The 24,215-nt window shown below is 32.1% G+C and overlaps 1 protein-coding gene across 2 annotated transcripts in view; it reads right to left on the reverse strand.

Annotated features, from left to right (window-relative positions):
* The window catches only part of LOC125071258 (interaptin-like), a 31,847-nt gene extending 8,321 nt beyond the window's left edge, over positions 1–23,526 (reverse strand). Inside the window, exons 1-2 of one of the 2 annotated variants that reach the window (XM_047681396.1) lie at positions 23,356–23,526; positions 439–478 (exon numbers count right to left, since the gene is read on the reverse strand). In XM_047681396.1, the coding sequence (XP_047537352.1) occupies positions 439–477 (39 nt within the window). In that variant the 5' untranslated portion in view covers position 478; positions 23,356–23,526. Of the gene's footprint in view, positions 1–438; positions 479–23,180; positions 23,275–23,355 lie in introns of those variants that run through there. The other variant, XM_047681395.1, reaches the window with a different exon arrangement.
* Between the last annotated feature and the right edge of the window lie 689 nt (positions 23,527–24,215).

Below are 24,215 nucleotides of genomic sequence, written 5' to 3' on the forward strand. Positions count from 1 at the left end.
ATTATTATTTTAACCTCTTTAACGATTTTGTAATTTATTACGATAAAATAAAATATATCAATTATATTATTGTACATGCAATTAATATGGGTATACTGTTTGAATTATCTTTCTGATCGGATTATAATTATCTCTCAGAACTGTGCTCTACGAAACATTTACAACATTAGTTTTAAATATCACGTAATTTTCCAAAATTAACCATTCTATTAAAATATTATTACTATTATATTTTTTACCTGTTAAGCTCTTATTTCATGGAATATTGAATAAATTAAATAAAGTTTAGATAGAGTATAAGGCGATAGAATTGGAATATTATAAATAATATGATGTGAATGCAATATTAGTAATTAAATACATAAAAAAAACTTACTGTTGTAATGTAATGTTAATTTTCGTTATAATTTAAAGAAATTATCTCATATATTTACTTACTTTCACTTCTGTCTTAATTGACTCCTCTTCAGAAGACATCCTGTAAAAAATAAAAATACATTAAAATTCATATTAAAAATATAATAGATACCAAAAACAACAATGAATGATTTTTTTTTCAGTTACGCTCAAATTAAAATAAAATATCAAAGATATCTTATTCCTATCTCTCTTACGATGAGGTACAACTTGCACGAATCTCCTGTACCTTAAATATACTGTGACTGTTTTAAAGAAGGATTGGAACCTGTATAAATATGGAAGTCACAGAACCGGGAACTTAGCTCACGTTGGGAGAAGTCTATTTCACGTAGAGGATTATAGTTCGAAATATAAAATATAATAATCCTTTAGTGATTATGTTATTTAATACTTTCGCAAAACATAGTGACAAAAGTAATCTATTCCCGTTCGAATTTCTTGTTCTTCTGAGAAATGTAGATGCCTTACTATGTATACAAAGGGGTCATAAAAGTATTGTCACAAAATAAATATTAACATTAAAATATAGATATGTATTTCTTTAAAATATCATGAGATGATGATGATCATGTCGTCCTAACAGATTTCGGCCATACTGGCCATTTTAAGAGAGACCAGCCAACTACGTAGGAAATATTATAGTGCATAAATGTGGGCGCAAACATAGGTGCACTCTATTTCCTTACTCATAATCTGAGGGAACAGCACGTCCGACGCGACCGGAAAGATTATAAACGCAGGACCAACGGCTTCACAAACTTTCTGAGGCACAGGACGTATACTCTTCCAACTTCGAGACTCCGGGCTGTTACTGAGAATTATTCGACAGGAAACCCCAACTATTTATCGGTCTGACCTAGCGTTTGTTTGGTTATAAATATTATTTTATTTTCATACAATTAACAATTTTTTTTTATTGAATGAGGAAACATTTGGCGAGGCTCTTCGCCAAAATGAGAATAATTTACACACGTTTACACGTTTGCTATTTTGCCTATTGAAAAAATAAACAAATAATATATTTGAATATTATTTAGCTTACGAATTATGTGTAGCGTTAGCACTTGCTTCTCTCTGTCATCTATAATTTCACAATAATAAAAAGAAGACAAAAGTATTTTGTAACGACGGCTACCTATATAATACCGTAAATAACTTATGCCAATAATAAAATCAAACATATTAAATCAATCGTTCTCTGTATAGTCAGATACATTGTTTTTACTAACTAGAAGACCCAGTAACGCGTTGCCATGGTGACGTTAAATAATAAATATATAAAATACATATAGCATTTAACTAAAGATCTACATACTCCCTTCTCTGAAGCAAGCTGAATATAATGGTACAAATTTCATGTCAAAATATTCAGAAGTTTTTGTTTGATTTGCGTTAAAAAAGGAGTGTTTTTTATATTTAAAGATGACGTCAAATTTTATTGATTATAGTGATATTACGACAATTGTGCCAGCAACTAATTACAAATTAATGATTTACAACAACTCGGACCCATATAGTCGTCTGCTATTTACAATTTGCCTTGACTTATCCATTTAATATGATGGTAACATGTTGTGTCTTTATACAATTAAAAGTTCAAATGACCGACAAAAAGTGTGAAAATTCGCTAAGGAAAAATAACTGGCGTACAATATATCACCACTAATACTGGCAGAGAGATATTTTGGCTTGAAACCATTTAACCAGTATACAATTATTAAAGTATACTATTTATTTAACCAGTAGCTCGTGTTAAATGAAACTGATCATCCATTTATATGGTTCATTAACGGAATTGCACGAAATCAAAAACAATAATACGAACACTAACAATATTATCCTGATTAATTTTTTGTTTTAGTTGTCGGAAATATTTCTACATATACATTTATTTACATAAGCATTTTTTACATTTGTGGCTTAATATATAAATTAAAATTAAGAGTAATTAATTACAAGTTATGACCGCGTGGAAACTGAACTGTGGCAAGAATAGCATTATTTGTGTAAATAATGTCATCAATCACCAGTAGAGACCATAAGACGAAACTCTGCACTGTTACTCCATGAAACATACAATTTGTACTGATATAATATATGTATATTTTAATTTACCGGTTTTCATGGGAACGCTACTGTGAGGTCCCATAATTCGAATCCCGGCCGAGTCGATGTAGAAAAAGTTTATTAATTTTCTATGTTGTCTTGGGTCTGGGTGTTTGTGGTACCGTCGTTACTTCTGATTTTCCATAACACATGTGCATTAGCTACTTACATTGGGATCAGAGTAATGTATGTGATGTTGTCCAATATTTATTTATTTAGATAAGTTTTTTTATATGAATCGTTTGTAATGTCGCCGCCAGATAGCGCTGCACACTTCTCTCCAACCTGATACGATTCACTGGCAACATCCTCACTAATATTAATTTGAATGTGTTTGTTTATTACTGCATTAGACTCACAGATTTCAGCCGTCGAGACGTAGAGATGAAGGCTATTATTAATAGCCACTGATCAATATCACGAAGTCAACGTAAATAAGCCCACGCGACCGGGAAAATAACACTAATACAATTACTTTCGTAATACGAAGTCTTCTTTGTACATTAGCATGATTTTAATAGAATTTCCTACGTGATTAATTATATTATGAAATATAACGAACGTTCGACAAGAAATATTGAATTACTTTTATCGTATTCACATATTGTTTTTAATTCGATGTAAATCCAACATTATCGGAAAATGGTTTAATAAAATTAAGCGTTGCCTTCATTTGACGGTTTTCGGTGCATTATTAATCGGATATTTTGGATCAAAAATCGTGATAATAACAATAAAATCGTCATGAAATCTGTTATTTAATGGCGTCGCGTTAATTAATGAGTGTAGAATTAATTACATATAAACTTTTGAAATAAAATTAACTCTATGAAATAGATAAAACTAAAATAAGAGAAAGTTATGTACAATTGAAGGTATGTTTTTGTTAAAGTTCGTCTGGGTACCTCATCAAATATTTTTCCGCCGAACAATAAATAAAAACTTTTTTAAACTACTTCATAATAATATACGGGAAATAAATTGAACATATAGACATAACATATAAGATATATTAATTCTAAAACTACAAGCTATATTATATAAGACGTGAGTATTTTTTTTAAATAATATTAAATTAAACTTTCTATATCGTTCGTGGGGGTTCTTGGAAGATGGTAACGAGGAGTCCATATGACTTGGTAGTGAACTTTGTGCAAGCCCGTCTGGGTACCACCATCACCACCACAATTACCACCATATTCATCATTTATTCTATCGAAAAGCAATAGTACTCAGTATTGTTGTGTTCCGATATGAAAGTTATAAAGATTGGGTCATTGTAACAGTCACAAGAGACATATAATCTTAGTTCCCATGGTGGTTGGCGCATTGTTCATGTAAGGAATGGTTAATATATGTTACAGCACTAATATCTATCGCTTGTGTTATATTATATAGTCCGCCTGTAATTTCACCGACTCACATTACAAACCATAACAACTAAGTAAGACTACCGTTAAACGATATGTAATTAATCAATGGTACATATATGGCCTTACAAAACGTCTTACTAGCAAGTAAACAAACATCAAAATAAAAAGTAAAAAATAATCTTGTATATATAGGTACAACTATCGAAATGTATCATTTATAACACACACACACATGCAACCTCAATTTTACCCCTACTCAAACATTGATCATCTTTAAAGGATTATTTCCGATATAAAAACTAACCTATCTCCTTCCACGGGACCCAAACCATCTTCATAGAAAATTTCATCTAAATCGGTTTAAGCGTGAAGAGTTAACAGACAGAGATACTTTCGCGTTTATAATATTAATAGGAATTTTAATTAGTGATAGTTCTTGTAAGTTATTTCCGTTCAAGCTTTCGATTGAATTGAAACATTGTACAGTTGTTGTTGGCACGTGCCAGAAGGTTGCTGGCACAGTGTAAGTAGCAAGCGAGGCGTAACAGATAATTGCGTATAATAAAGTTTAAAGAGAATGCAACGCATGCCAAGCATTAATTAGAATTTAAAAAATAAACAATTTCATTTCTTTGATTGTATCTTCTAAAAACAATGTTTTTAAAACGCATGCATATCGCAATGACAAATAAATAAAATTATTCGGCAATAAGACAGTTTTATTAGCGTGTTCAGCGTTGATTTAGATTTGATCTGTTAAGCAACAGATTGTTTTGTTATTGTGGAATTTTTATATACTGTTATTTTCCGTCGTTGGTAGTTATTTATATAATATACATTTATATAAATATGTGTTATAATATAGTTATGAAAATTCAGTGGTGCTTTTCCAGTTTTTAACACATTAGGGCGTCACGGTAGCATGCGTAAGCGGCCCCGTGACGCCCGAAAAGGGAAAAAGAGGGTACCGCCAGTTTCCGGTGCACTAGGTCGCAACACGCGTTCACGGCACCGGCGAGTGTATCCACTTCATATGTAGGAAACGCGTTACGAGTTTTTACAGTGAGATGAAAAAAAACTGAGGGCCGTGATATCCACTGAAAACCAGCAGTACCCTCTCCGTCCCATCGAAAGATGCCACGGTAACGCTTGTGCATACAACTGTGTAGATTTTTAGACTTAATGGAACCTTTGGGAACCGCGGCAGTTGAAGAACAGGGAATAAAGAGATTTTTTGAGGAAATAGCAACATTTTTGTTATCCTTCTTTTAATTTGTAAATATTTAAAATACAAATAAAACATTAATAACGTCATTGGACAATTAGATTGAACGTAAACTACTTACGTTGCTATTGTTCGTGCCAAAATACGTAAATTCTCGGATTTATGGCCACTATAATTCTCACAGCGGTACAGAATTAACTTTTCATATACAATATTTGTTATATGATTCGATTTGCATATGTTTTTGCATCTAAGGATGATATTGGATATGAAAAGTCGTTTTGATTTGCTAAAACCTATTATATATATAATTTAGGTAACACGCGGCTTTATCCATTTTATTTTTGTGCTATATTTTTCTCTATGATATCACGGAACAAATCTTGATAAAGAATTACCGGATCAATGAACAAATTTTGATAAAGAATTACCGGATATCATTGGTCGAAAGCTTAAATAATCGAACCGAAATTGATTTGAGGAATAAAATGCGTTATGAAAGTCAACGTTTGGAAGTAAAGTTAAAGTGTATATAAGTAGTAAAGTGGTATTCTTAATAATAATATAATAAATAATTTTTTTTTTTTTTTCTAATTTATATATAAAAAACTATTAATAGCGTACAGTTCAGCTGATCTATTAGTAAATTGAATGGATACATAATGATCGAAGAAGAAATAATAAATAATTAAATCTTAGATTTAATTGTTGATTGGAATTAACTAAACTTAACATTCTTTTTCAGTTTACAGACTAACCATATGTCAAATTATATTACGATCAGTTTAGTAGTGATGAGGTACATCCATACAGACAGATTTACTTTAGACGTGATCAAGAAATGAAAACATGGTATATACACAATACAAGAGATGAGAAAAAAGCGCTGGCTAATTTTCATAAACGATAATTAGTTTAATTTATAATGTAACTTCCTGAACCGTTTCATTTAACTTGACCTTGTCAAATTACGATACAAGTTGTTTGAACAAGTTCATTGAAAATGAATACAATGCATTCTATCATTAAATAACAACATCATTCAAGTCATAAAAACAAATAAATTCCTTCCAAACTAAAATAGCAACAATTCAGATGGATAGATCTCGTTTTCAGAAATCGTAAACTTCTCAAACTCGCGTACATTGCATTGCCGACATCCGGGTTTCAGCGATGTTTAGTTTCACTTTCATCCTTGCACCTTTACGCGCATCAGTTTATTTCAAATAAGCAACATTAAATGTTTCCGACTTCTTTATAATAAAATCATTCAAACATTAATGCTTCTTCATAAAAAATGTGTATACGAAGAATACTTTTCTATCCAAATTATACTAAGGGTTCATTCTAGTGACTGGTTCATTTTTCGTACAGAGAATCGGAATTCCGATTCAACGGGGAGATGTTACTAGCATTCTTGCCACCATTCCACGAGGTCATGATTTGTATTTATAGAAGATATTTTTATATTTCAATTCACATTGAGGCCATTTGTATAATTTGAACGAATCGTTATAATATTGTTACAAATCACAGGGTCAAGACGTAAATAATAAATTCAATTATGAAATTATAACTGTACGAAAATTTAACAATATCATGAGATATTGTAGAAATGTTCGTGAAAGTTATCAATTATCGATTTGAAAGCCGAGTACATCGAAATCATTTGGCCGTACAATATTAGGTTACAAATCCTCGATCAGTGAAATCAACACACAGACAACATTGAAACTTCTGCTTTTCATACCAGCTCTTTGGGTACTATTGTATTGTTATATTGGGTATCTACTTTTCAAGTTCACTTATTACTGTATAAAAAAATTGAAACTTATTTTAAAATATACTATCTCATTTATGATTTATCATATACACGCCGCGTTTTAGGGGGGGTCATAGATTTTACATATAAAGAGGTCTTCCTTGTGGTTCAAGCTTTCTTCATTCCAAATATCATCTATTTCAGTAATTAAGCCGTATCAGACAGAGTTACTTTCGCATTCATAATATCAGTACTCATTTCGAAGGATAACTATCAGTTGCATGATATTTCTAAATCAAATATCAAATCATGTTTGCATTAGTGCATTTATTTCTAACGAGTTCCCAAAAAAAACAAACAAATCATGCGTGTCAAGTGAGCATTAGGCAGCAATCCAACAAGATACGAGCATTAACCCTGATCAAAGAGTTATCCAGCTTTCATGCATAAGCAAATGGAAAGATCCGTGTAATAAACTATTTTTTTCGCGAGGGAAACCTAAAAATAAAAGCGCTCTAATAAATCGGACGCGCCACGCTCGCGCCACGCCATTTTACATCGCAGTGGACATGCGAGCGATTTGCGCCCGGTTTAAAAGATACTTTCGATAAAATATAGCCCAGAGTGAAGGAAGAAATATCCACATTGGTTGTTGGCTCCGAATAGACCTGCGTGGAGGCCGTATGTTATACGAAATAATGACCGAGATTGCGGAAAAATCTCATAGTTTGAAAGGCAAATGCTGGCGGGATAAGTTCGTTCGGATGAGATTTCCTGCGGCAGTAGACCTCGTATAATATGATCGCACGTTGCTCGATGGTATAAATGGTTTTGAATAAATTGTCTTTTATATCTCGCGGATTTTAGATATCTTATCGAAATATTGTAATTTGCTACCTTTGTAAGTATTATAATAACAAATTACTTATAAGCTATTCGAATATTTTAAAATTGAGATCGAAAAAAAGTATTTAATTAATGTTTATATATATATTTATAATAAAAGTAAGTAGCCGTCGCCCGTGGCTTCGTTCGCGTTTTATGGGTTGGGCATAAAACTTTTTATGCCTTACACCTGACGAACTACTTAGGCATTGTCTTTTCTTGAGGTTCAAGCTTGCTTGATACCAAATTTCACATCAAAATCGGTTCAGTGGTTTCTAAAACAATAGCAGAGTTTCTTTCGAATTCAAATTAGTAATAGATATGGTATAGATTAAAAAATATTTTAAACAGTTTAATTTTATTACGAAAATTATAATCTTTGTTTGAAAACACTATCTATTTTGCACCTTCAAAATATAATAAATATATAATATTAACATCGACATTTTAAAAACGTATTATAAACAAAAACGAAAACGTTTTGTTTAAAGAGAGTTTATCTTACAGACTGCAAATACTTTTATTTACAGGAAACATCTGTTTGCCTTTGTTAACAAAATACGTTAACGTCCGCTCAAAATAACATTAAATTATATCACAAGGTTAAACTTGTTTTCTTTCTATCAGTAACCGTTCTGGGTAAAGGTCACCTTTCCTGCTAACTAGACTGCCTGAGATCTTACTAGACTTTATTTTAATTATGAATTTCTAATAAGCATCATTTATGTGACTGTATTTTGTTGGAGATGTTTAAAAATAATAAGATACTTAAAAATATTTTAATACACTCGCTGTCGAGTTAAGCAATGTATTCGCCGATACTGGGTTAACACGTTTAACCAAACGCCCTGCGTCCTGTTTTTTCGGGCGTTTATTTATATCTATAAAGTTACTAGATAACTGTGTTTTTGTATCTTTTAGTTTGAGCAACTTTCGTTCAGTAAACGATTGACTTTAATAACGATAAACAGTCCGGAAAAATGGTTATCGTATCATGAGTGACGCTACTTATGTCTTGACTGATTTGGTTATGGCGGACTAGTAAATGAGGCGCCAGATGGTAAGTGGTCACCACCACATATGGACATTGATACTGTAAGAAAAATATATCTTTCCACATATTACTAATACGGATTGAGATTACAGTGGCTCACTGATCCTTCAAACCAAACACAACAATACCAAATATTGCTGTTTGGCAGAAAAATATAAGATGAGTTGGTAGCCCAGTCTTAGACAAAGCCCTACCAGCACTTGAATAAACTTATACTAGTATAGTATGGTCTATGGACTATATCATTTTATAATATTAAATATAAAACAATTTATAATTAAAGTATTTTTTACGCAATGAATAAAGGTCATTGCATAAAATTTAATTTTATTTTATAATTTGTTATTAATTTATTATTTTAATTGTTACCGTCTCAAAAATATATTATGAATTATATTTTATTTATTTGCGAAAACATTATTGGTTTGTGATTTTATTTTTGTAAACATGTGTCTGTGTAAATAAATAATGATACACGACAGTCATTGTCTCAGTGGGTATTATCATTGGCAATTTCGAATGGCAACATCAGATTGCTAACAATTAATACGCCAGTTGATCATGATTCAATAATCACTGTACTTCACAGTACACAGAATTGATGTTACCCGTTAAATGGAACATATATGATACTAATATCCATAGTGTTGTCAGCTCTCGTGCTGAAGACAGCAATAATAACGAAGGAAGGGGAATGATAATAGTATTTAGGAATATGAATAAGGTTAGATGTCATTGTATATGTAACTGCGGTCCATGCATATAATAAACTAGCATCCCGCCCCTTCGCCTTCGCACAAAAATAAGACATGTAATTTTCTACCAATATATTTTTTTTTAATTCAAACATTATTTTTGCATATTATCGTCTAAATACAAACAAACACAATTTACTATTATTTGAAAGTGTGATGTGCTTAAATTAATTTCCAATTAACAGTTCCAACGAAAAGTTGAGGAAATTATTTAAATAATGAAAAAAGGGGTTCCCCGTTTTTTTCATTATTTAAATATGATTTAATTATGTATGGTCTATGGAAATACTATTATTATACAGAGGTAATTTTTTTTGTTTGTATGTAGGGGGTATTGTATTTATTATTAACGTTACATGCTTTTATAAAACGATTTGTAACATAACTAGTTACAACATCGAACATAAAATATTGGTGTAACATAACGAAACATAAAAATTTAGCCGGTTAAAACTAAAGTTATAAAAATATATTTTATACATGTTTTTGTATTTATTTTTGAATTCCTCGTAATGCAATGTTATTATTTAGATATTTATATAATGATTTCGTACTTATTTTATACTAGTTTTTTTTGTCACCAGCACAAAGAAAAAAATTTCAGTTCAGGCGGTTAAATAGAACTGGCCTAAAAAACAGTAACAAAAATGACCCCCACATACTAAAAGCTGTCTATAAACAAAAGCTTGTGAAATCATTTTTATTCGACAAATTCTAGAAATGGTTAAATAACGATGGTGATGTTGTCCCAACCGATTACGGGCGCGGCGACCAATCGGCGGCGGCCATAAGTGTGTGCCATGATATATGTGTATGATAACCCGATGGGAGAACAAATCTGACCCGACCAGAAAGAGTTCAGACGCAGGACCAACGGCTTTACGTGCAATCCAACGCAGGGTTACGGACAAACTTCCAACTTCCAAACTGCTGCAAAAGCTGATACTTTTCGACAAAAAAACTCAATAACTTTTATCCACTCAATTGGGTTTGAACCCAGTGATTTGCGGACTTATATCTAGACAAGACCAACGAGACAATCAAATTATATAATACATAAATAATATTTAATTCATGATACATTTTGCATCAGCGTTATTTCCTTTAAAGTAAGTAGAAAAAACATACCATAATAGCTACTGCATCTGTTATTACTTACTGCTAAGAGGTCATTATTGTTCGCGACATCCTAATAATTTATTTTCTATCGCTTATAAATGAAACGGACAGGAATGAAATTGAAATTAAAAATATCCATATAAAAGTATAAACTATATTTTACTAAGATAATACTGTACACTATTGATTGATTGTTGCTTTAATAAATAAAGCGATTGAAAGTGTACGTATTAAATATCTTTGAATTTCTTTGGTGGCTTTTCGTTTAATGTTATCTTTAATTAACTTATTAATTAATAAACTAAAGAGAAGTGCGCGTTTAAAAGATGATGCAGATATATGTATTTGTTTTTTTTTTTATGGTATAGGGGGCAAACGAGCAGGAGGCTCACCTGATGGAAAGTGATTAGCACCGCCCATGGACATCTGCAACACCAGGTGTTACAGGTGCGTTGCCGGCCTTTATAAACTTTATTTATTTGATGGTTTATATAAGTATGTTACAGTAATTATTTTTAATTCTTATTTGTATATAGTTAAGGTCTAAGTTTGAATACATTTTTAACATGAAATAATATGAAACAAAAAAAGATTTTATAAATGAGAAATATAAAAAACGGTCACTTTGTCCGCGACTTAAAATATAAGTGTTTTATTGTCACATTACTTTGTATATAAGTCAATGTTAACCAAACAATAAATCATATTAATGAAATCATGTTAAGCTTTATTAATACACAAATAACCAATTCAATTTTATGCATGAGGATTAATAATGACTTGGAAAAAAATGCTTCGGGCATAACCTATAGAGTTTTACTAATCTATTATAGATATTATGAGTTAAGTTTAAAAGATAGACAGATTTTGCGTGCGGACTTTTCTGTAGTCCTTTTTAAAAAACTTCTTTTTTTAGTATAGTGTGTTTATGTATATAGTCAGCGTTACCTGTGTAAACGTACGAGAACTGTTTTTTGGGTAAAACCGCATCAAAATCCGTCAAGTAGATTAGAAGTTAATGGAGTTACAGACAGACACAGAGAGCTACTTTGTAATACTATTTATAGACATCGATTTAATTTCATTTTTTTTCAAATGTAATTCTATTTAAAACAAACCAAGTGAAACGTAGTCAGAAAGTTAGGAAGTCAGTTAACAATAAATAACATACATTACGTTCAGTCCATTAAGCAATTAGATGAATTATTAGTTGTCGACGAAATACATTTCTGGACACGTTTTAGTTATTGTCTAATTCAAACGTATTCGACTTTTGGCTTGTTGCCTATTTAACGCACGTATTCTGGATCTCGCTGTATAAAGCCAGTGGTGATTAGAACGAGAATCTTAATCGAAAATTGCGGTCTTGAACCCATGCAAGTAACATTTTATATTTCATCTCAAGATCGAGTGAGTGAGAAAAACTGAATATGTCGGATTAAAGTCTCCCTAGTGTGTATACAACAATTTTATTGGAACATAAAAGTTTAACCGAAAATCTTGCTATCCTTTTAAATGTTATAAAGGCGAACTTAAGTTTGTATATATGTTCTCTTTCACGCAAAAATTACTGGATTGATATTAATGAAACTTTACAATAATATAGCTTATATCAGAATGATAGATAGACTATAATTTTTAAATTATATTGTGTGAATAATACCTGACAACCGACCACTAAAACGCGAGCGTAACCGCAGGCGAGAGTATTGTAAAGTTTAAATTTCGCGCAGGTAAAGCCGCGTGTTCAGCTAGCAGAAAATACATGCATTCACATGTACAATCAATTAAAATATTCTTTATCCAAGTAGGCATTTAGAAGCACTTTTGAATCATCATTTCACAGAACTATGTTAAAAGTTCAATAGATACTCTTTTCCAACATTGGAAATACGAAATTATATTAGTTTATAACGATTATATATATTTAGAGATCGTGTCTATATATCAGAGTTTAATACTTATACTAACATGTATTAACATGTATATTTAACAAACAAACAATTTTAATCTTCTTAATATTAAACTTTGGTACATTACATGAGTGCTTATATTCAAGATAAACAAAATAAAACGGTATTTTAAATTCGTCTAGACTATTTTAAAGTCACCTCTATAATGGAGGGAATGGTGAGAACAACGTTTTATTATCTACTATCACAATTACATGAGTCTTTACGTCAGTACAGTTAGCAGATAAAGGTTTTGATTTAGTTAATATTTATACGAACTTTTTGGTTTGTTTTGACTATTTTTTCGTTATTAAAGTTACCATTAATATCCTATAATTAAACTAGTTAATATATTAAGTGCGGTCATATGCTGATTTTCTTATGATATTTTTTTTTTACCTTTACTCATAAGATAAAGTATAAATACAAATAGATAGTACTTGCTCAATTTTAACCCACGCTCTTCGACTATGATCCATATTTAATATACACTATACACCACTAAGACCAAACCACTACAACGACTAATAAATTGAAACTTATATAAAGATCTGTTAAATTGGAATTCAATTATTATATACACACCATTGATTCACCAAAACATTCTAAGCATAACGAAGATATTTGATATGAATTAAAAAAAAATCCCTTAAATATTTTATTTTGCTGACGGTACTCTGTTTCACTACATAATTATGTGTTTGTTTATCGCCTGCGGCCAGTGTTACCGCTGTATTTACTGCAATTACGATTGCAATGAGAAGAATGCCTTTATTAACTCCGCTACAACTCACTAAGTTTACCAACAAAGTGCACATTTGGGATGAAATTAGATTACACTCTTAGTTTTTCATCCTGTGCTGTTAAAACTCATTCAATGATTAGATCTTGATAAGACTTATGATTGTATGCGAAGCTGTATCTGACTTCATTAACATTCATGAGAACACCAATTTCGACTATATTTACCAAGTATAGAAAAGTTTTAATAAAACCATCACCAATTTCGCCTGACTATATAATTCAATTCAATAAAATCAAATCAAAATATACTTTATTCACGTAAGCTGTCAAAAGTTCCTTTGAATCGTCAGTTTAGAAGGTTTAGTTGAATTCTAAAATCTAGTACGTGTTCTGAATGTATTTTCTACCATAAAAACCAGTAATTCAGAAGTTACTATTTTTAATTCATCATTGGAATAATTTGCATGTAATAATAATTAACACAATAATAAATCTAAATACATCAACATCGACAAATCCAATTCGCCGATATCTTACCATAAATACTTTTAAACGACACGATTTTTTCTACCATAAATAACGACAAAAAAAAACCGTAGCGAAATAAAAAATTGTTTTGCTAACGCTACCGTCTTTTCCGACATATGTGTATTTTATCGCCAGTGGGCGCTGTTGCTGCCATATTTACTGCAATTACGGCTGCAGTGAGATGCATGTGCCTTTAATAACTCCTCTAGTACGATACACGTTGGATTTGTAAGAAAAATGTGTTTATATAGTTTTAGTTTAGGCAAAGTGCAAATAATCTATACGGATATTAGCTTTATCTGTCTGTCGGTCTGTTGCTCTTTCACCGAATTTGGTATGAAGCAAGTATGAACTGAAATTTAATCTGACGGGCAACCCATAAGATGCAAGTGAAGTCGCGCAACAGCTAGTATAACATAAAACAAACCAGCTAATGAAACACAGTGGATCAAATACGTATTATCAGTACCATAATAAAATGTACAATTAAATAAATGTTATATAATTAATATCATTATAACAATAAAATAAAAGATTAACCACTGCATTAATTAATTTCTATAATTAGTGATTATCTCTGTATATAATATAGTTTTACGTTACGATTTACGTGTATGTCCAAATTAAATGTTATTTTTTTTTTAGTGCGTTTAAGCGGATGGACGAGTTAGATTAGACTAACTAGGTGGTGCTGCGGGTTTTGAAAACTTTTTTCGACACCCGTCTGTCGGAACGACCAACTGTCTACCATACCAAATGATTAAAAATCCCCGGGTTAAATGATCGCGTAGATCAATACTTATTTTAACATAATATCAGTAAAACCGGACAAAACGCATTCAATCATTGAATAAATTTCTATATTCGCTTCTTAATTCATCTGTTCAAAGAGTTAAATAAAGATACGCAAGCAGAATACATCAAAGTCACGTGTCAAAGTAATTTATTTATGTTTTATGAAAAACCGATACAGCACCTCTTTTATTAACCGACTTCAAAAAGGAGGAGGTTATCAATTGGTCTGTATTTTTTTTTCAAGACTCAAAAATTAAAAATAAAAAACTACATTATACTATCGTAAATCGACTTTTAAGTAGTCTAATATTTTTCATTTTATTTTACTTAGGAGAACTCTAAAAGATATTTTGATCATTGTTTGTTATCCGAAGGTATGTGTTGGGTTAGATTTAAAGTCTACCCACCTATCTTCTCGCGTGGTAAATTCATAGATCGTACCTACACATTGACGAGTAGTAAAAGTAAGTTGATTACTAACTTGTAGAAGAAAGAATACGCAAATATTATTTTTTACTTTTTAGTGCATAATAATTTGTTTTGTCGGTTTTTTTTTTTGTTAAAATTTTTGTTTGTAATATTAAAAATATACAATTAGGTTTGTCATTTTCCATTCGTCGATCACTGGTTATGATCTATGCATTACATTTACGTCACTATGAAAGTGACGTAAACGTTTTGTCATTTTTTTACGTTCTGAAATCGATTACACGTATTTTTATGAAATCGGATACAATAACAATATATGAGTTTATTAAATATATAATTATAATATAAGTGTAACTGAATAAATAAGTATTTCTAAAATATGTGTTTGTGATACGGAAATTTGAATTTAACCTAAAATTGAACATTCATTAATCGTAAGCTAGCGTGATAAAGTGTCCGGAATGCGAGACCTAGGTATTGAAATATTGCAGCCATGTTACTGTTTATTGCACACGATGTGGGCACGGATTAATAGATACGTCTGTAATAAAACTATTTTTAACTGATTTAGCTAATAACAAGACGTTTAACGTAATACTAATATCAGATTTATTATGGCTCATTAATGTAGAATATAATAAACTCGTAAATGTAATATTTCTCGCAGTTCCGTCTTATCCCAAATATAAATGGGTATTAACTTGATTATGACCCCGAAATTCTAAACATATCCGTTTAGAATTTCCGTTTCCCCTTTTTACGAAAGTCAAGGATGAACCCATTCATAAATTCAGATATTTGTTATACGGAATGATTTGAAACGGTTTTGCCAAGAGGCGGATGGGCAAATGTGCCACAAACATTGGCGCTGTAAGTAATATTAACCTTTCCTTACATCGCCAATGCACAACCGACCTTGAGAAATAAGATATTATGTCCCTTGTGCCTGTAACTGACTGACTCACCCCTTCAAACCGAATCACGACAATATTAAGTATTGCTTCTTGGCGGTAGAATACCTGGTGGTATCTACCCGGAAGGGTATATCAAAGCCCTTTCATAAGTTAAATGCTATGTATATACATAACATTTTACTTCGTGGTCCTGATTTTTGCAGCGCAATCGCTGCAAAAAACATGACATAAATTTAAACTACAAGTTGCTGTTATAACCAAACGCACAATTTATGAAGATAATAATGTCTCTATGCGCTCATACTCTCTAACTTAATCATGGTTTCTATAACGCGGTTTAATTACAGCTTATCCTAACATACGACCGCCTATATGGTCTAGTTGCATGGCTTCAGCTCATAGGGTCCAAGGTTTGCATCCTTGATCGAGAATATGAGATATTTTGTTTTATTTTATATGAGTATTATAAGTACTACAGTGCTGTTTAAGTTGACAGCATTATCCCATTTCTTAAAAAGGACGTAATTTCGCTTGCCGTCCTCAAGCACAAGACCTAAACGCCCTGGGATCACGTCGAAAGGGCATCCAATCTAATTATAAGCATGAAGAGATACACAGAGCTCAGTATTTGCCTGTCTGAGTAGGTACTCAGACAGGCAACCACCATTGTGAGACAGTTTAAAAGGCACAGGGGGTAAAATATCATATATGTGCCCAAATTTGGTGGTCTAAGGAATATTTCTTAGAGCCAATGCCGATGGGTAGTGTTTATCACATACCTAACGCTAGATACTTCATTTGCTCGTCCGCCTACAAAGATAATAAGTTAAGTAGTACATAGGGTTTTTAGAATGTTTCGTTTCGTTGTAAAAGCTTGTGGGCAGCTAGTCAGTCTACGTTAAGGGTGGTGAAAATTCATACAAATAAAAAAAAATGAATATTGCAAAAAAAAACATTCCTCGTCACCAAACAATCACGACACTTTACAAAAACTGACTAAATTACCCAAATTTAAGAAGTAAAAGTACGTTTTAACGTCTTCAAAAATGGGAAAAGATTATCCGACGTTGGAGTTCATTAACACTTGGCACATCCCACCTGGCTGACCTAACATGACGTCACGATATTGGCACACCTCCATCTGAGATTTTATTCCATTCTACAAATGGGTCTATAAAATTGCACTCCCCAGACGATGCTTTATTACGTATACTTCAATTATTTAATGTGTTAAAAATGGTGATCATTAGTGTCCTCCCATTCAATTTATGATTTCACTTGAATATTATTAATTAATGGTGTAATTTGTTTAAAATAATAACAGACAAGAGTTATGTTTCATGCTTTATTAATATTAAATATCATATAAATTAATTTTATCGTAAATTGTCACTTGTCAAAGTCAGATTTACTAATTTGACTAAATACGAAACGCTCATTGGTCGTCTTTTACGTCATCAGCTGCCATCGACCAATCACAATTCAGATTAAAGTGAAATTTATTAAATTGACACTTTTAAGCGTTACATAAATTGAAGCACAATATGTTTTGTATCGTTTTTAATTCAAACGCATTTTTTGAAGAATATTACCATCACGCGATTACAGATATTAGGCCTAAGACTGTATTTAAGTATTTATAGAAAAATATTAAAAAATAAACTAAAATTTAGGTGAACGTAAATTATAGATATATTAGATATGTGTGCGTATATTTGTTTACGGTAGGGTTAATTACGGTAGATTTATTTTTATTGTCTATCGTAAATACGTATCGTTGATTGAATTTTTATATGTTAGTAAACAATTTACCGCAAGCATAATCCATGCAACATAAAAGTTTTCAAAGTGTAAACATGTTTCGAATAGTTCGTTTACTTCGAGGCCATCGAACAGATTTGTGTAACTTGTGCGCAGTTCTGGCACTCGAAGAACCAAAAGATTTCAAAGAACGAGAAATCTCGATAGAGACGAGAGTTCATTACAGTCGATATCCCCTCTCGAAACTTTATTACATACAAATAATCTTTGAAGTCAATTCTATTAGGTTACTCCAATTCATCCTCCTTGGTATTTTATTTTTTAATTTTGATTGTTTCCATTTATTGTCGTTATTCGTAAATATAGTAACGGTTAGATAATTGGGACATTTTCATACATTACACAAATTACACATTATCTACGATTAGATATAACGTAATATCACCTAAAATTATATGTATTTGTATTGACAGTCTTGGATCTCTCGCAGTAACATTATTAACTAGAAACGGTTAATACCACTTCCGTATGATTTAAAAAGCCGTCATAATTTTACGATAAACAATGATATTATTGTTCGTTTGATCATCCGTTCAAAGGCTAAAGATAACACGAATCGCTTAACTTTACTGACACTTGTCTTGAAGTCGTTATATTTTTAACTGTAATAAACATTATAGTAACAATGATTAATTAAAATTAAATATCTCCTTCCTAATGAAATATTAACAAATAAACATACTATTTTTATTTTTTATATAAAATAGAAATAAGTTTTACTGTTCTAATAAATTTACAACAAACAAACAAACAAACAAACAAACAAACAAACAAACAAACAAACAAACAAACAAACAAACAAAAATTAATGGCGCTCGTATCGTATCGTATCCGAACGAGGCCTTTGCACAGCGGTGAGAAATCTAAGGGCTGTAACCGAACTACTTATGACGATATATAACGACAAAAAATACGCCTGTAATATGTACCTTCTTTTAAGACATAATAATAACAGTGTGTGGAAGTGCGCGCGCGTGGGTGTTCGTGTGCGTGCAAGTGTAAATGTGTGTGTGCGAGTTTGTGTGTTTATAGTATTGTGTATAATATTTACTATATACATTAAAATAAAAAATACTATTAAAGAAAGACATTAGTAAAGAAGTTAAACCTTTCTCTCTCCTACTACATTACACATTCTCCGTAAGAGTCCGCAATGATCTTATTATAATATTTCATAATAATCAATAATATATTGAGTGTGTGAGAGTATTTCTTAGATTAATTTTATATCGAGATAGAGTGTCGCACTGCAAAATAACTAAATCAACTTTATTATCTTGGTGTGAATGACAGCTACGCTTGACTCGCCAAACGTCATACAACTTTATTAGTGTACCAGTGACCAACCGTTGACCACTATTTTTTTCAACGCGTCAACTTTGATCCTCTATCTACATATAAATGATCAAAATGAGGTATTTGTGATAATATCAAATGGTATTGTTCCTCATTATTTATAGCTAAATTAAATTGTATCGTTATATTTGAAATGCATCCAGAGAATGTCATAACTCTTCTGACCCACCTACGGTAACGTCATTACCGCTAATACGTCATAATTACGTAAAGTTAATGACTCTACTCAGGTGTAAATAATTGTGAAGAAACTCCAAACAAATATACCTATTTCATTTCAGTCGATAAAAGTAAAAGAGATAGTTATATACTTTGTTATAACTTGTTATACTTAAGTCTTTGGACTTAATATTAATAATAAGAAGATAAGCTTTATTAGCTTTAGCTTGGCTTAGCGAAGCCGAGACGGGTAGCCAGTCAAGCTATTGGTTTACGTGGCGCCCGCCAGTAAAGCTCGGCGTGTGTTTATCCGATATCTTTCACAAGCATCGCCATTTTTAAGCGAATCTACACAAACTCATAATCTGTACTGATATAATAAAGGGATAAAATTTGTTTGTTTGTCTGGTAATCTCCATAACTAATGGTCGAATTCTAAAAAAATCGCTGGTATAGAGCTATAAACCTTAATCCTGACATTCCTTTATTAATAAGTTAGGTACGATACGAAGCCGGGTCGGACAGTTCTCACGAATCACTCCGTCCATTGGTGAAAGCCGTATAAAAATTCGTTCGGTAATATTTGAGATTATATTTTTTTATGTAATAGGTAGGAGGGGCAAATAGGCCATCCAATGTTAAGTAGTACCACCGTCCATACACATTGGCGTTGTACGAAATATTAGCCATTGCTTATATCGCCAATGCACTACCAACCTCGGGAACTAAGTTGTTAAGTCCCTAGTGCCTGTAGTCACACTGTTATCGCGGTCAAGCTGACAGACGCGGCGAGGGGCTTTTGTTTATATTTGTTGATGTTTATCATCGGTACTTTTTCAACTTCTTCCTATTTACTCCTTTCCTATTCCTACCCTCAATTACTGGTAAGCGTGGAGTTATAGCTTGTTGACTTCCAGGCAGGTGACATAACATACATATATAATTGTATTTTACTAACATGACTGTATTTTTAAATGTTGAAAAAGAGTAACTACTGACGTTTTGCCGGTTCTTCTCGGTAGAATATACATTCCGAACCGGTGGTAGCTTTACTTTAAATAGTTTGTTAAATGACGTTTCAAAAGTGCTTGTAGAAGCCCACTTGAATAAAGTATATTTTGATTTGATTTGATTTGAATAAAAACATTAAAAATTCGATAACCGTGAACCGTAAGGCTGTCGATAAGAAGGTACAATGTGCACAATATGATATCGATGAAAGAGCAATGACTAGAGAAGTTTGTGTAGTATTTAATAAATAGATACACACCAACCAACACATTGTAAAAGAAAGTACGTGAATTATAAATTTTAAATAGCAGGACAGCTCAACGACGTGAAATAGCTCATATATAGACCATGTATTTAATAATATCATGTTATTAAGCGCCGAATACATCTTATATTATATCTTGGGCTATTGTCATCAACCCTTCGCCCAAGTGATAAAAAAATTAGAGGTAAATACCAATATTACAAATTCCTTAATTAATTTGGGGCGTTGCCACTATTCTAATTAAAAAAAAAAAAAAGTTATTATAGACGCAGCATTGCAAAGCCAATGACGGACTGTCAAATTCCAGCAGTAATGATGATTAATTATATATTAACAAATTCTGACTCTTTAACCATAGACACTGAGCAACTATGTTTAGATGCTGTATTTATTTTTTAATTATTCATTTTATGTGATCAAACTGTAATGTAAACAAGTAAGATAATATGCATTAGCAGCCCGTAAATATCCCACTGCTGGGATAAAGGCCTCCTCTCCTTTGAGGAGAAGGTTTGGAGCATATTCCACCACGCTGCTCCAATGCGGGTTGGCGGAATACACATGTGGCAGAATTTCGTTGAAATTAGACACATGCAGGTTTCCTCACGATGTTTTCCTTCACCGCCGAGCACGAGATGAATTATAAACACAAATTAAGCACATGAAATTTCAGTGGTGCCTGCCTGGGTTTGAACCCGAAATCATCGGTTAAGATGCACGCGTTCTAATATAATATGAAGATACTGATTTCTCCAAGCAAATAACGATAATAATTTCACTATCGGTATTACAATAGAATATTATTCAAGCAGACGTTGTATTATAATTTGCAGCAAATTTCGCTTTATTACCTAACGTCTGCCAAACGAAATAATATGTTTGGCACTGAAATGTTTACGTCTTTTTTAACCGAAGCTATTACGAAATCTGTTGGAACGTATCACGTTCTTACAATAAATAATTTTCGTTTACACATATAATAAAACTGTAACAAGGTATTACGTTAGATCACATACTTGTTGTCGCCCGTAGCTTTGCTCGAGTTTTGGGGGCTGATCGTCAAGTGTTAGGTGTAAAAAACGCCTATATCCTATCCAATTTAGTTTAGTGGTTTCTCGGTCAAAGAAAATGCAACTTCGTAGATGAAAGCTCATTTTGATTATGGTTATGACCTACATTCTGATTTCGGTCACTGGTCAGACTAGCCGACTGCGCAGGAAATATTATCGTGCACAATATGTGCACAAATACTCATTGCACTCATTATCCGAAGGGACCGGAAAGAGATGACTCAGGCTTTACATTCTTTCCGAGGCAATAAGCAACACAATTCGGGTAACAAGATACGTCTTTATATTTGTTTTTGATTACAGATTATAAATACTTTTAGCTTTTTATTATATTAACAGTTTATTTCTAGGTATAATTATCACGTGGTATATATTTAGCATGACGCAAACTAAATCACATGTCTCTGATATAACTGTAAAATTTCTAGGTTAAAAATTAAGATTGGTATCGATATTAAATTGTATGTACATCACAATACATGCCAAATTTTCAAATGCTTAATGAATCTCATTCATGAATATAAGCTGTAGCTCAGTATTTCGTATTAGCCTTAACCCCCATTCCTAACAGACATAATACATCAAAGATGAAAACTTATGACAAATTTATCAATGTAATATAGATGATAATGAACCAAGAAGTAAGTTAAAATCTAAATATATAACTGATTAATCACTAAACCTCAGAAACCATAACAACTACCTGTTTCTGTGAAACAAAACCGTAACTAGGGTGACAACAATTCCTTAAAGGGTGTAGACTTCCGCTAAGAACGGACTTTACGAAACTCTACCTCTAAGAGTGTAAAATCGGGGTTGAAAACTTTGGGACATTAAATTTTAATAATGGTAATCAATTGAAATAAAAATAATTAGTACAACGACCATCTATTTATTTAATATCCGAGGTGTTTATTACAAAATATAAAATAAATACGTAGATGAGGCCTCAAATTGGCACGAGGTCGTCACTCAAAATAAATTCAAAATTAATTTCATACTGCATTTATGTTGCGACAGCGCGTAAAAAGTTAACACCACCCACGCTATCATCGAAAATAATCTACATATTCCACGCAACTGGCGACTGCCATCTGAATTCTTACGTTTTAAAAAAATCTGCAATACACTAAGGAGGTATTACGCTAAATATAAATTATCTACCTATAATACTTAATTTAGTTGCTGTTTAAAGTACTACACATGTTCTGACTCTCAAGATGAGCTAAGTTACGAACTAAGTTAATATGATCAAGTTATAATAGCTAGCGAGCTTCATGCACTACAAACTTTATCGTAGACGAAAAACAATTTTACACGATAAACTTAAGCACCTGAAGAATACGCTTAATTAAAACAACTGTTTCGCATAAAGTCCACGATAATTATTTCAAGTCATTCGAGAACAATTTCAATTAATACGTCATATTCACTTACTTTGTTAGTAAAGATTTATTTCACTCATAACAGATATTCGACGCGTCAAAGTCGCGGACACGGGTCGCGGTCGGGGAAGGCGCGCGGGCGATGACTGAAGCTTTGTTATCTATGCGAAGTGTATTATAATAATAGTGATAATGACATTGCGAGGTGAGACAGGTGTGATACAAACCTGCGAGCAGTCGACAGCCGCTGAGCGCGCGCACCACACGCCTCCTATCTTCCAGACTGGGACTACCAAGTCTCACCGAACTGCGGCCGGCAGCGCTCCACAATTCTATTTATAAATCGCTTATAATTTTATTGTTTGAGCGAAATTCTAGCAAAGGCGACAAGCTCCGCCGGACGCAACACTTTGAATGTGTAGTCGGAACTACTCCCTATTCACTGGACTGGAGATAACGTAATCGCAATATATTCGGCTCCATAACATTTTTTTTTTTGCTCAAACTTTATATTAATAGTGCTTTCATTGGACTCTGAAAAGTTATCGATCATTTTAAGAAGATTTTCAAAATGTATTCGTTATTATAGAAATACGGTGACCTTTATATTCGGCGTGAGATTCAAAATGTAACATCAAATCTATTTTGAGGTCGTCTACGTTACGAATGTTGGCAATATTGATGGTAACGTGTAGATCAAACTAAACTAAAATTATCTCTTATTATAAAACACGCGTTCACAAACAAGTCCATAAAGCTCACCGGTTGCTGATAAAACTTCATACAATAACTTCATATACAAGGTTTTAATAGCGCTGTCAGAAAACACTATTATATAAAATAGATAGATGAGAATTTTGCTAAAATATTAGAAAATACTAATAACTAAACCTATTTTGGCATTAGCAGCCTGTAAATTTCCCACTGCTGGGCTAAGGCCTCCTCTCTCATTGAGGAGAAGGTTTGGAGCATATTCCACCACGCTGCTCCAATGCGGTTTGGTGGAATACACATGTGGCAGAATTTCGTTGAAATTAGACACATGCAGGTTTCCTCAGGATGTTTTCCTTCACCGCCGAACACGAGA

The sequence above is a fragment of the Vanessa atalanta genome, chromosome 19 (assembly GCF_905147765.1).
Source record: "Vanessa atalanta chromosome 19, ilVanAtal1.2, whole genome shotgun sequence".
Taxonomy (NCBI): Eukaryota; Metazoa; Arthropoda; class Insecta; order Lepidoptera; family Nymphalidae; genus Vanessa; species Vanessa atalanta.